The sequence below is a fragment of the Nilaparvata lugens genome, chromosome X, assembly GCF_014356525.2.
Source record: "Nilaparvata lugens isolate BPH chromosome X, ASM1435652v1, whole genome shotgun sequence".
Lineage (NCBI taxonomy): Eukaryota > Metazoa > Arthropoda > Insecta > Hemiptera > Delphacidae > Nilaparvata > Nilaparvata lugens.
The window spans coordinates 30277625-30296276 of record NC_052518.1 but is presented as its reverse complement, the minus strand read 5'-3'; the positions used below and the strand labels follow the sequence as shown (position 1 = coordinate 30296276).

The window sequence follows — 18652 nt, the reverse complement described above, 5'->3', positions numbered from 1 at the left end:
TAGGGGATAGGATGAGTATGAATTTTAAAAAAATGAAAGAACATCAACTTTATAGTATCATTAACAAACTAAACAATAGATCATCTGCAGGACCTGACAAAATTAGGCCAAAAGATATCATAAATAACATTTTCTATCTAAAGCTGATCCTGATGCATTTGATTAATAGGATAATTGAAACAGGAAAAATACCTCAGCGTCTAAAAATAACACATCTCAGACCAATTTTCAAGAATGGAGCAAAGAAAAATGTAGGTTCTTATAGGCCAATAGGATCAATCTCAGTAATTATGAAAATTCTAGAACATTTCATCTGTATGCAATTGAATCAATACCTGATCAATCAGAACATAATAAATAATGCTCAATATGGGTTTATTCCAAAAAAATCAACAATAGATTTATTAGAAAAACTAACAGAAAATATATTTGAAGCTTTAAATGACAATAAATTTGTCATAACTGTTGCAACAGATTTGACAAAAGCATATGATTTGGTTAATTATGAAATTATGTTACAAAAAATCAATAGAATAGGTATTCGTGGAAAGCTATTCAACTTGTTTGAAAACTATTTTGAAAATAGAAAAATACATGTTAGTATAGGTGAATATATTAGTACCGATTATAACCAATCCTGTGGACTTATTCAGGGCAGCATTTTGTCTCCTGTTCTATTTAATCTGTATGTAAACGATCTAGCTAGTCTCAGTTTCAAAAGTAAGGTGCTGCAGTATGCGGATGACAACCTGTTATATATGACACACACTGATCTAATAATGGGCATAAGATACATGCAAGAGGATCTCAATTTGGCTAATAAATATTTTTTCAACAACGGTATCAAGATAAATTCACAGAAAACAAAGGTAATTATATTTAGAAATCCTAGAATTAACGTAGGTTTGTACAATTATAAATTAATTTGCCATAAAGCAGAATGTCTAAGATATAATAATTTGAGAAACACATGCGGGTGTCAGCATTTGGAATTCAGTGAGAATATTAAGCATCTAGGAGTTGTTTTTGATGCAGACATGAAATTCAATTCACACAATAATAGGATGCTGCGAATTATGAAAGCTGCTTTATACAAATGCTCTAGAATTAGCCACTGTTTTCCAATAAATATTAAAAGAATTATCTATTTCTCTATGATTCAAAGTATAATATTCTATGGTATTACAATTCATAGTTTAGCACCAGTGTATTTGAGACAGCCGTTGTATGATGTAGTTAGAAGAGTAGCAAATACATTATTTAATGGAGTCGAGCTTGGAATATTAGGTATTATGACACCAGAATCTCTCGCAAAATACACTGATTTGTCCAGACATTATTTTGAAGATGAATTAAGGGAAATAAACGAAATAAGTTATGGTTTGAGAAATAGGCTATTTAGAGCACAGCGTTATAATAATAATTATGGTAAGAACCTATTAAAATACAGAATCCCTTACCTGTTGAACGATTTGCCACCAGAATTGAAAAATTTACAAAGAAATGAAATAAAAACTAAACTTAAGAATTATTTTATAGGAATTGTTTGAATAGAAATATATGTTGAAGATTATTGGTAATATTCTAATAGGTTAGTTAGTAGATAGGTTAGTTTGCACATAGTAGACAATAATAAATTGCACTGTACAATGGGAAATGGAAAAGAAAAAACTATGGATGAATGAATAAATAAGAATGATTTTAATATTGTAAACAAAAAAGTGCTTTAGAAGCAGTGAACATGATTAAGAGAGTGTATATTACAGTTTGTAGTATAGGCTAATAAATGTTTTTTTGGAGGATAGGTTATGTTTTTGTATTCTATGACTGTGTGTGTTGTAATTATTGTTGATGTGCATGTTGGTTCAGCTAGTCAGCTGTTCACAGCCACCTAAATGCAAGAGACAATAATGTCTGCAAAGTTGATCACCGATTTAGTAGAATATAGAGTGACTAATGTTGTGATTCAAGTGGTAGAAATTAGAACTTTAATATCAAATCCCAGATAGAAACTATTATAGACTTTCAATTTAGTTTATTGAACACTTTACAAAAATTTTCATTTGTAGTGTTATTCAGTGAAATATTATCAATAGATTAAATATGGATTGTTCAGTCTGCGATAAGGCTTTGCCGATTGATAACGATTGTGTGGCTTGTGGTAAGTGTCAATTGGAATATCACTTTCACTGTTCGGGGGTATCTAAGTCAACATGGAAGGCGAAAAGTGCCCAAAAAAAAGCAGAATGGGAGTGTCCTCAATGTAGGGGTGCAGCAAGACCAAGGAAAAACAGTACTGAAGAAGAACTCACCGATGGGACACATTTGATGCTGAAACGCCTAGTGGAGAAGATGCTCAGTGACCATGAAGCAGTGATGGTGAAAAAAATGGAGGAAATGAAGAAGCTGTTCACCGGAATTGAAGAGAAAATTGGGGGGGTTTTAGAAGAAATAAAAAACCTTAAAAAGAAGACAGAAATCTTAAAAAGCGATATTGATGACTTAAGAGTGGACTTGGAATGTGAGCGACAGTATGGAAGAAGCAGAAACATCATCATATCCAGTATTCCGTTTTCGAGGAATGAGGATCTGAAAGAGAAAATACTCACGCTTATGAAGAAGATGGATATTGAACTGAGAAGAGAAGACATAACTACTCATCGCCTGCCGTCGAAGAATGCAGAAAGCCCAACTATCCTACAGCTGAGCTCTCGATCAGTGAGGGATATGATAGTTAAAAAGGCCAGGGCGATTAGACCTACCACGTCCATGTTCAACGAGACCAAGACAGTCAAATCAATTTACTTCAATGACCATCTTACCCCCTATTTCAACAATTTATTCAAAAAAGTGAAGGAAATGAAAATCACAAAGAAATACAAATTTCTGTGGATGAATGGGGACAGAATAATGATTAAAAAAGATGAGACAGCTAGAGCAATAAAAATAATAAGGTTTGAAGATTTAGAAAAAATAATATAAAGATACGGTAATTAAAAGTTCTCAAGGCCAGGATATTACATTTACAATTTAATTAGTAGCTCAATAAGGTTAAGTTACTATCTTTTCTCCCTAATAAATCTACCAAACAATAATATTATAGGTATAAATAAAAATATAACCATAAAACTTTCTAGAAATCAAAATTTTTCAATTAAATGAAGAAGATTTAAATAACGACAGGGATTTCAGAGTATTTCAAGACTTGGATCAGTCCAAAGAATTTTTGAAGAAGAACAAGACAGTGAATGAACTAAATATTTTATGCACCAATATTAGATCACTCAGAAAAAATTGGGATACATTGAGAGCAGAAACTAACAGTATAATCAATGAAATAGATATTCTTGTGCTTAGCGAAATTAATATTAATAGTGAAGAAACAAATTTGTATGGAATTCAGGGTTTTACAAGTCTATTTAAATGTAGGTCCGATGGGAGAGGGGGAGGTGGATTGGGAATTTTTTACAAAGCAGGTATTAAAGTTGAGAAAAATGAAATAGATTTTGTTTCTGCTGAATTAATATCTTTTAAGTTTTGTGATAGAAATACGACAATAATAATCATAGCTATTTATAGACCACCTAATCAAAATGTGAATTTATTTAATGAAGAATTAGAGAGGCTTTTAACATCAGAAAGAATGAGTCAAGAAAAAAATATTATCATGGTAGGAGATATAAATATATGTTACCTGTCAGATATGTATGGTTCGAATAATTATATAAGTGTACTCTACTCTTATGGTTTATACAATACTATACAAAAGCCAACTAGAGAGGAAACATATGGTAACACAGTTGTATCATCATGCCTAGATCATGTTAATGTAAAGTTAGATCCTAACAACTCTTATATTTCATTTTTGATTGAAAGCAAAATTGCAGACCATTACTGGACAGGGATTAAATTGTTAGAAACATGTACAGATGGTACACACCAGACTATGGAAAATGAATATAAAAGTGTCATTTTAACGGGGAGAGTAAATGAATTGATTCAAACTGAAAATTGGTGGCCGATTCTAGACTTAAGAGAACCATCAGATATTTATAATGATATAGTTCAGAGGTTCGAAAATATATATGCTAAAAGTGTCATAAAGGTTAAACAAAAAACTAAGCAACTACATAATTCCTGGTTCAATGATAGAATTAAGCTGATGATAGAGAGAAAGAACTATTTATGGCAAATGGTTAAAAGAGATAAACATAATGTGGATTTGAGAAATCAGTTTAGAAACATACGAAATAAGTTAACAGACATGATTCGTAATGAGAAAAGGAAATATTATTATAGGGCTTTCAATGATAACTCCAACAATACTAAGAAAATTTGGGAAATCATCAATCATTTTATAAATAAGAAGAATAGGCCGTCTCTAAAGGAATCAATTAAGTTAAATTTCAATATCAATGAAGATCATCAAATTATGAACCTAACAGAGAAATTTAAAAACAGCTTTAAAGAAAAAATAGAAGAAATTACAACAGAAATGAACGGGCAACACTTTGATATAATACCACATTTAAAAGAAGGTAACTATACAATAGGGGATAGGATGAGTATGAATTTTAAAAAAATGAAAGAACATCAACTTTATAGTATCATTAACAAACTAAACAATAGATCATCTGCAGGACCTGACAAAATTAGGCCAAAAGATATCATAAATAACATTTTCTATCTAAAGCTGATCCTGATGCATTTGATTAATAGGATAATTGAAACAGGAAAAATACCTCAGCGTCTAAAAATAACACATCTCAGACCAATTTTCAAGAATGGAGCAAAGAAAAATGTAGGTTCTTATAGGCCAATAGGATCAATCTCAGTAATTATGAAAATTCTAGAACATTTCATCTGTATGCAATTGAATCAATACCTGATCAATCAGAACATAATAAATAATGCTCAATATGGGTTTATTCCAAAAAAATCAACAATAGATTTATTAGAAAAACTAACAGAAAATATATTTGAAGCTTTAAATGACAATAAATTTGTCATAACTGTTGCAACAGATTTGACAAAAGCATATGATTTGGTTAATTATGAAATTATGTTACAAAAAATCAATAGAATAGGTATTCGTGGAAAGCTATTCAACTTGTTTGAAAACTATTTTGAAAATAGAAAAATACATGTTAGTATAGGTGAATATATTAGTACCGATTATAATCAATCCTGTGGACTTATTCAGGGCAGCATTTTGTCTCCTGTTCTATTTAATCTGTATGTAAACGATCTAGCTAGTCTCAGTTTCAAAAGTAAGGTGCTGCAGTATGCGGATGACAACCTGCTATATATGACACACACTGATCTAATAATGGGCATAAGATACATGCAAGAGGATCTCAATTTGGCTAATAAATATTTTTTCAACAACGGTATCAAGATAAATTCACAGAAAACAAAGGTAATTATATTTAGAAATCCTAGAATTAACGTAGGTTTGTACAATTATAAATTAATTTGCCATAAAGCAGAATGTCTAAGATATAATAATTTGAGAAACACATGCGGGTGTCAGCATTTGGAATTCAGTGAGAATATTAAGCATCTAGGAGTTGTTTTTGATGCAGACATGAAATTCAATTCACACAATAATAGGATGCTGCGAATTATGAAAGCTGCTTTATACAAATGCTCTAGAATTAGCCACTGTTTTCCAATAAATATTAAAAGAATTATCTATTTCTCTATGATTCAAAGTATAATATTCTATGGTATTACAATTCATAGTTTAGCACCAGTGTATTTGAGACAGCCGTTGTATGATGTAGTTAGAAGAGTAGCAAATACATTATTTAATGGAGTCGAGCTTGGAATATTGGGTATTATGACACCAGAATCTCTCGCAAAATACACTGATTTGTCCAGACATTATTTTGAAGATGAATTAAGGGAAATAAACGAAATAAGTTATGGTTTGAGAAATAGGCTATTTAGAGCACAGCGTTATAATAATAATTATGGTAAGAACCTATTAAAATACAGAATCCCTTACCTGTTGAACGATTTGCCACCAGAATTGAAAAATTTACAAAGAAATGAAATAAAAACTAAACTTAAGAATTATTTTATAGGAATTGTTTGAATGAAAAGATATGTTGAAGATTATTGTTAATATTCTAATAGGTTAGTTAGTAGATAGGTTAGTTTGCACATAGTAGACAATAATAAACTGCACTGTACAATGGGAAATGGAAAAGAAAAAACTATGGATGAATAAATAAATAAGAATAATTTTAATATTGTAAACAAAAAAGTGCTTTAGAAGCAGTTGAAAATGATTAAGAGAGTGTATATTACAGTTTGTAGTATAATAAATGTTTTTTTGGAGGATAGGTTATGTTTTTGTATTCTATGACTGTGTGTGTATTGTAATATTGTTGATGTGCATGTTGGTTCAGCTAGTCAGCTGTTCAAAGCCACCTAAATGCAAGAGACAATAATGTCTGCAAGGTTGATCACCGATTTAGTAGAATATAGAGTGACTAATGTTGTGATTCAAGTGGTAGAAATTAGAACTTTAATATCAAATCCCAGATAGAAACTATAATAGACTTTCAATTTAGTTTATTGAACACTTTACAAAAATTTTCATTTGTAGTATTTATAGAATGTATACGGTAACTATTATGATGTAGTATGAAATTTGAATACTCCTCAATTAGCTCTAAGCTAGAGGAGCAAAAAAACACTGTATGTAAATGATACTATGTAACTTTAAATGAAATAAATTGAAACTGAAATTGAAAAAAAAAAAAAAAATATTATTATTATTATTATTATTTATTATTATTATTATATTATTATTATTATATTATTATTATTATTATAATGAAAATGGAAATGAAAATCACAAAGAAATACAAATTTCTGTGGATGAATGGGGACAGAATAATGATTAAAAAAGATGAGACAGCTAGAGCAATAAAAATAATAAGGTTTGAAGATTTAGAAAAAATAATATAAAGATAATTAAAAGTTCTCAAGGCCAGGATATTACATTTACAATTTAATTAGTAGCTCAATAAGGTTAAGTTACTATCTTTTCTCCCTAATAAATCTACCAAACAATAATATTATAGGTATAAATAAAAATATAACCATAAAACTTTCTAGAAATCAAAATTTTTCAATTAAATGAAGAAGATTTAAATAACGACAGGGATTTCAGAGTATTTCAAGACTTGGATCAGTCCAAAGAATTTTTGAAGAAGAACAAGACAGTGAAGGAACTAAATATTCTATGCACCAATATTAGATCACTTAGAAAAAATTGGGATACATTGAGAGCAGAAACTAACAGTATAATCAATGAAATAGATATTCTTGTGCTTAGCGAAATTAATATTAATAGTGAAGAAACAAATTTGTATGGAATTCAGGGTTTTACAAGTCTATTTAAATGTAGGTCCGATGGGAGAGGGGGAGGTGGATTGGGAATTTTTTACAAAGCAGGTATTAAAGTTGAGAAAAATGAAATAGATTTTGTTTCTGCTGAATTAATATCTTTTAAGTTTTGTGATAGAAATACGACAATAATAATCATAGCTATTTATAGACCACCTAATCAAAATGTGAATTTATTTAATGAAGAATTAGAGAGGCTTTTAACATCAGAAAGAATGAGTCAAGAAAAAAATATTATCATGGTAGGAGATATAAATATATGTTACCTGTCAGATATGTATGGTTCGAATAATTATATAAGTGTACTCTACTCTTATGGTTTATACAATACTATACAAAAGCCAACTAGAGAGGAAACATATGGTAACACAGTTGTATCATCATGCCTAGATCATGTTAATGTAAAGTTAGATCCTAACAACTCTTATATTTCATTTTTGATTGAAAGCAAAATTGCAGACCATTACTGGACAGGGATCAAATTGTTAGAAACATGTACAGATGGTACACACCAGACTATGGAAAATGAATATAAAAGTGTCATTTTAACGGGGAGAGTAAATGAATTGATTCAAACTGAAAATTGGTGGCCGATTCTAGACTTAAGAGAACCATCAGATATTTATAATGATATAGTTCAGAGGTTCGAAAATATATATGCTAAAAGTGTCATAAAGGTTAAACAAAAAACTAAGCAACTACATAATTCCTGGTTCAATGATAGAATTAAGCTGATGATAGAGAGAAAGAACTATTTATGGCAAATGGTTAAAAGAGATAAACATAATGTGGATTTGAGAAATCAGTTTAGAAACATACGAAATAAGTTAACAGACATGATTCGTAATGAGAAAAGGAAATATTATTATAGGGCTTTCAATGATAACTCCAACAATACTAAGAAAATTTGGGAAATCATCAATCATTTTATAAATAAGAAGAATAGGCCGTCTCTAAAGGAATCAATTAAGTTAAATTTCAATATCAATGAAGATCATCAAATTATGAACCTAACAGAGAAATTTAAAAACAGCTTTAAAGAAAAAATAGAAGAAATTACAACAGAAATGAACGGGCAACACTTTGATATAATACCACATTTAAAAGAAGGTAACTATACAATAGGGGATAGGATGAGTATGAATTTTAAAAAAATGAAAGAACATCAACTTTATAGTATCATTAACAAACTAAACAATAGATCATCTGCAGGACCTGACAAAATTAGGCCAAAAGATATCATAAATAACATTTTCTATCTAAAGCTGATCCTGATGCATTTGATTAATAGGATAATTGAAACAGGAAAAATACCTCAGCGTCTAAAAATAACACATCTCAGACCAATTTTCAAGAATGGAGCAAAGAAAAATGTAGGTTCTTATAGGCCAATAGGATCAATCTCAGTAATTATGAAAATTCTAGAACATTTCATCTGTATGCAATTGAATCAATACCTGATCAATCAGAACATAATAAATAATGCTCAATATGGGTTTATTCCAAAAAAATCAACAATAGATTTATTAGAAAAACTAACAGAAAATATATTTGAAGCTTTAAATGACAATAAATTTGTCATAACTGTTGCAACAGATTTGACAAAAGCATATGATTTGGTTAATTATGAAATTATGTTACAAAAAATCAATAGAATAGGTATTCGTGGAAAGCTATTCAACTTGTTTGAAAACTATTTTGAAAATAGAAAAATACATGTTAGTATAGGTGAATATATTAGTACCGATTATAATCAATCCTGTGGACTTATTCAGGGCAGCATTTTGTCTCCTGTTCTATTTAATCTGTATGTAAACGATCTAGCTAGTCTCAGTTTCAAAAGTAAGGTGCTGCAGTATGCAGATGACAACCTGCTATATATGACACACACTGATCTAATAATGGGCATAAGATACATGCAAGAGGATCTCAATTTGGCTAATAAATATTTTTTCAACAACGGTATCAAGATAAATTCACAGAAAACAAAGGTAATTATATTTAGAAATCCTAGAATTAACGTAGGTTTGTACAATTATAAATTAATTTGCCATAAAGCAGAATGTCTAAGATATAATAATTTGAGAAACACATGCAGGTGTCAGCATTTGGAATTCAGTGAGAATATTAAGCATCTAGGAGTTGTTTTTGATGCAGACATGAAATTCAATTCACACAATAATAGGATGCTGCGAATTATGAAAGCTGCTTTATACAAATGCTCTAGAATTAGCCACTGTTTTCCAATAAATATTAAAAGAATTATCTATTTCTCTATGATTCAAAGTATAATATTCTATGGTATTACAATTCATAGTTTAGCACCAGTGTATTTGAGACAGCCGTTGTATGATGTAGTTAGAAGAGTAGCAAATACATTATTTAATGGAGTCGAGCTTGGAATATTGGGTATTATGACACCAGAATCTCTCGCAAAATACACTGATTTGTCCAGACATTATTTTGAAGATGAATTAAGGGAAATAAACGAAATAAGTTATGGTTTGAGAAATAGGCTATTTAGAGCACAGCGTTATAATAATAATTATGGTAAGAACCTATTAAAATACAGAATCCCTTACCTGTTGAACGATTTGCCACCAGAATTAAAAAATTTACAAAGAAATGAAATAAAAACTAAACTTAAGAATTATTTTATAGGAATTGTTTGAATGAAAAGATATGTTGAAGATTATTGATAATATTCTAATAGGTTAGTTAGTAGATAGGTTAGTTTGCACATAGTAGGCAATAATAAACTGCACTGTACAATGGGAAATGGAAAAGAAAAAAACTATGGATGAATAAATAAATAAGAATGATTTTAATATTGTAAACAAAAAAGTGCTTTAGAAGCAGTGAAAATGATTAAGAGAGTGTATATTACAGTTTGTAGTATAATAAATGTTTTTTTGGAGGATAGGTTATGTTTTTGTATTCTATGACTGTGTGTGTATTGTAATATTGTTGATGTGCATGTTGGTTCAGCTAGTCAGCTGTTCAAAGCCACCTAAATGCAAGAGACAATAATGTCTGCAAGGTTGATCACCGATTTAGTAGAATATAGAGTGACTAATGTTGTGATTCAAGTGGTAGAAATTAGAACTTTAATATCAAATCCCAGATAGAAACTATAATAGACTTTCAATTTAGTTTATTGAACACTTTACAAAAATTTTCATTTGTAGTATTTATAGAATGTATATGGTAACTATTATGATGTAGTATGAAATTTGAATACTCCTCAATTAGCTCTAAGCTAGAGGAGCAAAAAAACACTGTATGTATATGATACTATGTAACTTTAAATGAAATAAATTGAAATTGAAATTGAAATTGAAATTATTATTATTATTATTATTATTATTATTATTTTATTATTATTATTATTATTATTATATTATTATTATATTATTATTATTATTATATTATTATTATTATTATTATTAGTATTATTATTATTATATTATTATTATTATGTCTAAGATATAATAATTTGAGAAACACATGCAGGTGTCAGCATTTGGAATTCAGTGAGAATATTAAGCATCTAGGAGTTGTTTTTGATGCAGACATGAAATTCAATTCACACAATAATAGGATGCTGCGAATTATGAAAGCTGCTTTATACAAATGCTCTAGAATTAGCCACTGTTTTCCAATAAATATTAAAAGAATTATCTATTTCTCTATGATTCAAAGTATAATATTCTATGGTATTACAATTCATAGTTTAGCACCAGTGTATTTGAGACAGCCGTTGTATGATGTAGTTAGAAGAGTAGCAAATACATTATTTAATGGAGTCGAGCTTGGAATATTGGGTATTATGACACCAGAATCTCTCGCAAAATACACTGATTTGTCCAGACATTATTTTGAAGATGAATTAAGGGAAATAAACGAAATAAGTTATGGTTTGAGAAATAGGCTATTTAGAGCACAGCGTTATAATAATAATTATGGTAAGAACCTATTAAAATACAGAATCCCTTACCTGTTGAACGATTTGCCACCAGAATTAAAAAATTTACAAAGAAATGAATTAAAAACTAAACTTAAGAATTATTTTATAGGAATTGTTTGAATGAAAAGATATGTTGAAGATTATTGTTAATATTCTAATAGGTTAGTTAGTAGATAGGTTAGTTTGCACATAGTAGACAATAATAAACTGCACTGTACAATGGGAAATGGAAAAGAAAAATTTATGGATGAATATATAAATAAGAATAATTTTAATATTGTAAACAAAAAAGTGCTTTAGAAGCAGTTGAAAATTATTAAGAGAGTGTATATTACAGTTTGTAGTATAATAAATGTTTTTTTGGAGGATAGGTTATGTTTTTGTATTCTATGACTGTGTGTGTATTGTAATATTGTTGATGTGCATGTTGGTTCAGCTAGTCAGCTGTTCAAAGCCACCTAAATGCAAGAGACAATAATGTCTGCAAGGTTGATCACCGATTTAGTAGAATATAGAGTGACTAATGTTGTGATTCAAGTGGTAGAAATTAGAACTTTAATATCAAATCCCAGATAGAAACTATAATAGACTTTCAATTTAGTCTATTGAACACTTTACAAAAATTTTCATTTGTAGTATTTATAGAATGTATACGGTAACTATTATGATGTAGTATGAAATTTGAATACTCCTCAATTAGCTCTAAGCTAGAGGAGCAAAAAAAACACTGTATGTATATGATACTATGTAACTTTAAATGAAATAAATAAATTGAAATTGAAAAAAATTGAAATTGAAATTATTATTATTATTATTATTATTTTATTATTATTATTATTATTATTATTATTATTATTATTATTATTATTATTATTATTATTATTATTATTATTATTATTATTATTATTATTATTATAAAGGCGAAAAGTGCCCAAAAAAAAGCAGAATGGGAGTGTCCTCAATGTAGGGGTGCAGCAAGACCAAGGAAAAACAGTACTGAAGAAGAACTCACCGATGGGACACATTTGATGCTGAAACGCCTAGTGGAGAAGATGCTCAGTGACCATGAAGCAGTGATGGTGAAAAAAATGGAGGAAATGAAGAAGCTGTTCACCGGAATTGAAGAGAAAATTGGGGGGGTTTTAGAAGAAATAAAAAACCTTAAAAAGAAGACAGAAATCTTAAAAAGCGATATTGATGACTTAAGAGTGGACTTGGAATGTGAGCGACAGTATGGAAGAAGCAGAAACATCATCATATCCAGTATTCCGTTTTCGAGGAATGAGGATCTGAAAGAGAAAATACTCACGCTTATGAAGAAGATGGATATTGAACTGAGAAGAGAAGACATAACTACTCATCGCCTGCCGTCGAAGAATGCAGAAAGCCCAACTATCCTACAGCTGAGCTCTCGATCAGTGAGGGATATGATAGTTAAAAAGGCCAGGGCGATTAGACCTACCACGTCCATGTTCAACGAGACCAAGACAGTCAAATCAATTCACTTCAATGACCATCTTACCCCCTATTTCAACAATCTATTCAAAAAAGTGAAGGAAATGAAAATCACAAAGAAATACAAATTTCTGTGGATGAATGGGGACAGAATAATGATTAAAAAAGATGAGACAGCTAGAGCAATAAAAATAATAAGGTTTGAAGATTTAGAAAAAATAATATAAAGATAATTAAAAGTTCTCAAGGCCAGGATATTACATTTACAATTTAATTAGTAGCTCAATAAGGTAAGTTACTATCTTTTCTCCCTAATAAATCTACCAAACAGTAATATTATAGGTATAAATAAAAATATAACCATAAAACTTTCTAGAAATCAAAATTTTTCAATTAAATGAAGAAGATTTAAATAACGACAGGGATTTCAGAGTATTTCAAGACTTGGATCAGTCCAAAGAATTTTTGAAGAAGAACAAGACAGTGAATGAACTAAATATTTTATGCACCAATATTAGATCACTCAGAAAAAATTGGGATACATTGAGAGCAGAAACTAACAGTATAATCAATGAAATAGATATTCTTGTGCTTAGCGAAATTAATATTAATAGTGAAGAAACAAATTTGTATGGAATTCAGGGTTTTACAAGTCTATTTAAATGTAGGTCCGATGGGAGAGGGGGAGGTGGATTGGGAATTTTTTACAAAGCAGGTATTAAAGTTGAGAAAAATGAAATAGATTTTGTGTCTGCTGAATTAATATCTTTTAAGTTTTGTGATAGAAATACGACAATAATAATCATAGCTATTTATAGACCACCTAATCAAAATGTGAATTTATTTAATGAAGAATTAGAGAGGCTTTTAACATCAGAAAGAATGAGTCAAGAAAAAAATATTATCATGGTAGGAGATATAAATATATGTTACCTGTCAGATATGTATGGTTCGAATAATTATATAAGTGTACTCTACTCTTATGGTTTATACAATACTATACAAAAGCCAACTAGAGAGGAAACATATGGTAACACAGTTGTATCATCATGCCTAGATCATGTTAATGTAAAGTTAGATCCTAACAACTCTTATATTTCATTTTTGATTGAAAGCAAAATTGCAGACCATTACTGGACAGGGATCAAATTGTTAGAAACATGTACAGATGGTACACACCAGACTATGGAAAATGAATATAAAAGTGTCATTTTAACGGGGAGAGTAAATGAATTGATTCAAACTGAAAATTGGTGGCCGATTCTAGACTTAAGAGAACCATCAGATATTTATAATGATATAGTCATGAGGTTCGAAAATATATATGCTAAAAGTGTCATAAAGGTTAAACAAAAAACTAAGCAACTACATAATTCCTGGTTCAATGATAGAATTAAGCTGATGATAGAGAGAAAGAACTATTTATGGCAAATGGTTAAAAGAGATAAACATAATGTGGATTTGAGAAATCAGTTTAGAAACATACGAAATAAGTTAACAGACATGATTCGTAATGAGAAAAGGAAATACTATTATAGGGCTTTCAATGATAACTCCAACAATACTAAGAAAATTTGGGAAATCATCAATCATTTTATAAATAAGAAGAATAGGCCGTCTCTAAAGGAATCAATTAAGTTAAATTTCAATATCAATGAAGATCATCAAATTATGAACCTAACAGAGAAATTTAAAAACAGCTTTAAAGAAAAAATAGAAGAAATTACAACAGAAATGAACGGGCAACACTTTGATATAATACCACATTTAAAAGAAGGTAACTATACAATAGGGGATAGGATGAGTATGAATTTTAAAAAAATGAAAGAACATCAACTTTATAGTATCATTAACAAACTAAACAATAGATCATCTGCAGGACCTGACAAAATTAGGCCAAAAGATATAATAAATAACATTTTCTATCTAAAGCTGATCCTGATGCATTTGATTAATAGGATAATTGAAACAGGAAAAATACCTCAGCGTCTAAAAATAACACATCTCAGACCAATTTTCAAGAATGGAACAAAGAAAAATGTAGGTTCTTATAGGCCAATAGGATCAATCTCAGTAATTATGAAAATTCTAGAACATTTCATCTGTATGCAATTGAATCAATACCTGATCAATCAGAACATAATAAATGATGCTCAATATGGGTTTATTCCAAAAAAATCAACAATAGATTTATTAGAAAAACTAACAGAAAATATATTTGAAGCTTTAAATGACAATAAATTTGTCATAACTGTTGCAACAGATTTGACAAAAGCATATGATTTGGTTAATTATAAAATTATGCTACAAAAAATCAATAGAATAGGTATTCGTGGAAAGCTATTCAACTTGTTTGAAAACTATTTTGAAAATAGAAAAATACATGTTAGTATAGGTGAATATATTAGTACCGATTATAATCAATCCTGTGGACTTATTCAGGGCAGCATTTTGTCTCCTGTTCTATTTAATCTGTATGTAAACGATCTAGCTAGTCTCAGTTTCAAAAGTAAGGTGCTGCAGTATGCAGATGACAACCTGCTATATATGACACACACTGATCTAATAATGGGCATAAGATACATGCAAGAGGATCTCAATTTGGCTAATAAATATTTTTTCAACAACGGTATCAAGATAAATTCACAGAAAACAAAGGTAATTATATTTAGAAATCCTAGAATTAACGTAGGTTTGTACAATTATAAATTAATTTGCCATAAAGCAGAATGTCTAAGATATAATAATTTGAGAAACACATGCAGGTGTCAGCATTTGGAATTCAGTGAGAATATTAAGCATCTAGGAGTTGTTTTTGATGCAGACATGAAATTCAATTCACACAATAATAGGATGCTGCGAATTATGAAAGCTGCTTTATACAAATGCTCTAGAATTAGCCACTGTTTTCCAATAAATATTAAAAGAATTATCTATTTCTCTATGATTCAAAGTATAATATTCTATGGTATTACAATTCATAGTTTAGCACCAGTGTATTTGAGACAGCCGTTGTATGATGTAGTTAGAAGAGTAGCAAATACATTATTTAATGGAGTCGAGCTTGGAATATTGGGTATTATGACACCAGAATCTCTCGCAAAATACACTGATTTGTCCAGACATTATTTTGAAGATGAATTAAGGGAAATAAACGAAATAAGTTATGGTTTGAGAAATAGGCTATTTAGAGCACAGCGTTATAATAATAATTATGGTAAGAACCTATTAAAATACAGAATCCCTTACCTGTTGAACGATTTGCCACCAGAATTAAAAATTTACAAAGAAATGAAATAAAAACTAAACTTAAGAATTATTTTATAGGAATTGTTTGAATGAAAAGATATGTTGAAGATTATTGTTAATATTCTAATAGGTTAGTTAGTAGATAGGTTAGTTTGCACATAGTAGACAATAATAAACTGCACTGTACAATGGGAAATGGAAAAGAAAAAACTATGGATGAATAAATAAATAAGAATAATTTTAATATTGTAAACAAAAAAGTGCTTTAGAAGCAGTTGAAAATGATTAAGAGAGTGTATATTACAGTTTGTAGTATAATAAATGTTTTTTTGGAGGATAGGTTATGTTTTTGTATTCTATGACTGTGTGTGTATTGTAATATTGTTGATGTGCATGTTGGTTCAGCTAGTCAGCTGTTCAAAGCCACCTAAATGCAAGAGACAATAATGTCTGCAAGGTTGATCACCGATTTAGTAGAATATAGAGTGACTAATGTTGTGATTCAAGTGGTAGAAATTAGAACTTTAATATCAAATCCCAGATAGAAACTATAATAGACTTTCAATTTAGTTTATTGAACACTTTACAAAAATTTTCATTTGTAGTATTTATAGAATGTATACGGTAACTATTATGATGTAGTATGAAATTTGAATACTCCTCAATTAGCTCTAAGCTAGAGGAGCAAAAAAACACTGTATGTATATGATACTATGTAACTTTAAATGAAATAAATTGAAATTATTATTATTATTATTATTATTATTATTATTATATTATTATATTATTATTATTATTATTATTATTATTATTATTATTATTATATTATTATATTATTATTATTATTATAGGTATTAGTATTATTATTAGGTATTAAAGTTGAGAAAAATGAAATAGATTTTGTGTCTGCTGAATTAATATCTTTTAAGTTTTGTGATAGAAATACAACAATAATAATCATAGCTATTTATAGACCACCTAATCAAAATGTGAATTTATTTAATGAAGAATTAGAGAGGCTTTTAACATCAGAAAGAATGAGTCAAGAAAAAAATATTATCATGGTAGGAGATATAAATATATGTTACCTGTCAGATATGTATGGTTCGAATAATTATATAAGTGTACTCTACTCTTATGGTTTATACAATACTATACAAAAGCCAACTAGAGAGGAAACATATGGTAACACAGTTGTATCATCATGCCTAGATCATGTTAATGTAAAGTTAGATCCTAACAACTCTTATATTTCATTTTTGATTGAAAGCAAAATTGCAGACCATTACTGGACAGGGATCAAATTGTTAGAAACATGTACAGATGGTACACACCAGACTATGGAAAATGAATATAAAAGTGTCATTTTAACGGGGAGAGTAAATGAATTGATTCAAACTGAAAATTGGTGGCCGATTCTAGACTTAAGAGAACCATCAGATATTTATAATGATATAGTCATGAGGTTCGAAAATATATATGCTAAAAGTGTCATAAAGGTTAAACAAAAAACTAAGCAACTACATAATTCCTGGTTCAATGATAGAATTAAGCTGATGATAGAGAGAAAGAACTATTTATGGCAAATGGTTAAAAGAGATAAACATAATGTGGATTTGAGAAATCAGTTTAGAAACATACGAAATAAGTTAACAGACATGATTCGTAATGAGAAAAGGAAATACTATTATAGGGCTTTCAATGATAACTCCAACAATACTAAGAAAATTTGGGAAATCACCAATCATTTTATAAATAAGAAGAATAGGCCGTCTCTAAAGGAATCAATTAAGTTAAATTTCAATATCAATGAAGATCATCAAATTATGAACCTAACAGAGAAATTTAAAAACAGCTTTAAAGAAAAAATAGAAGAAATTACAACAGAAATGAACGGGCAACACTTTGATATAATACCACATTTAAAAGAAGGTAACTATACAATAGGGGATAGGATGAGTATGAATTTAAAAAAAATGAAAGAACATCAACTTTATAGTATCATTAACAAACTAAACAATAGATCATCTGCAGGACCTGACAAAATTAGGCCAAAAGATATAATAAATAACATTTTCTATCTAAAGCTGATCCTGATGCATTTGATTAATAGGATAATTGAAACAGGAAAAATACCTCAGCGTCTAAAAATAACACATCTCAGACCAATTTTCAAGAATGGAACAAAGAAAAATGTAGGTTCTTATAGGCCAATAGGATCAATCTCAGTAATTATGAAAATTCTAGAACATTTCATCTGTATGCAATTGAATCAATACCTGATCAATCAGAACATAATAATGATGCTCAATATGGGTTTATTCCAAAAAAATCAACAATAGATTTATTAGAAAAACTAACAGAAAATATATTTGAAGCTTTAAATGACAATAAATTTGTCATAACTGTTGCAACAGATTTGACAAAAGCATATGATTTGGTTAATTATAAAATTATGCTACAAAAAATCAATAGAATAGGTATTCGTGGAAAGCTATTCAACTTGTTTGAAAACTATTTTGAAAATAGAAAAATACATGTTAGTATAGGTGAATATAT

General features: G+C 29.0%; 3 protein-coding genes across 4 annotated transcripts in view; all 3 read left to right on the top strand.

Annotated features, from left to right (window-relative positions):
* Positions 1–18652, top strand: part of LOC120354954 — a 48150-nt gene that overhangs the window by 11644 nt on the left and 17854 nt on the right. The window lies entirely within an intron of this gene.
* On the top strand, positions 2079–16540 carry LOC120354540. Its single transcript, XM_039441878.1, has 3 exons — positions 2079–2220; positions 12310–12879; positions 16499–16540. Exons 1-3 carry the CDS (start codon positions 2104–2106, stop codon positions 16538–16540), a joined length of 729 nt encoding a protein of 242 aa, XP_039297812.1. The 5' UTR covers positions 2079–2103.
* Positions 12932–18435, top strand: LOC120354539. The gene is made up of 2 exons (XM_039441877.1): positions 12932–13559; positions 16964–18435. The coding sequence occupies exon 2, from the start codon at positions 17131–17133 to the stop codon at positions 18433–18435; it is 1305 nt and encodes a 434-aa protein (XP_039297811.1). The 5' UTR covers positions 12932–13559; positions 16964–17130.

Excerpts from the sequence above, each read along its gene's own strand:
- LOC120354539 (XM_039441877.1), top strand. The coding sequence starts at position 17,131 with ATGAGTCAAGAAAAAAATATTATCATGGTAGGAGATATAAATATATGT.
- LOC120354540 (XM_039441878.1), top strand. The coding sequence starts at position 2,104 with ATGGATTGTTCAGTCTGCGATAAGGCTTTGCCGATTGATAACGATTGT. Across the intron at positions 2,221-12,309 it reads TATCTAAGTCAACATGGAAG|GCGAAAAGTGCCCAAAAAAA; the intron begins GCGAAAAGTGCC and ends ATTATTATAAAG. Across the intron at positions 12,880-16,498 it reads TGTTCAACGAGACCAAGACA|CTAGTCAGCTGTTCAAAGCC; the intron begins GTCAAATCAATT and ends ATGTTGGTTCAG.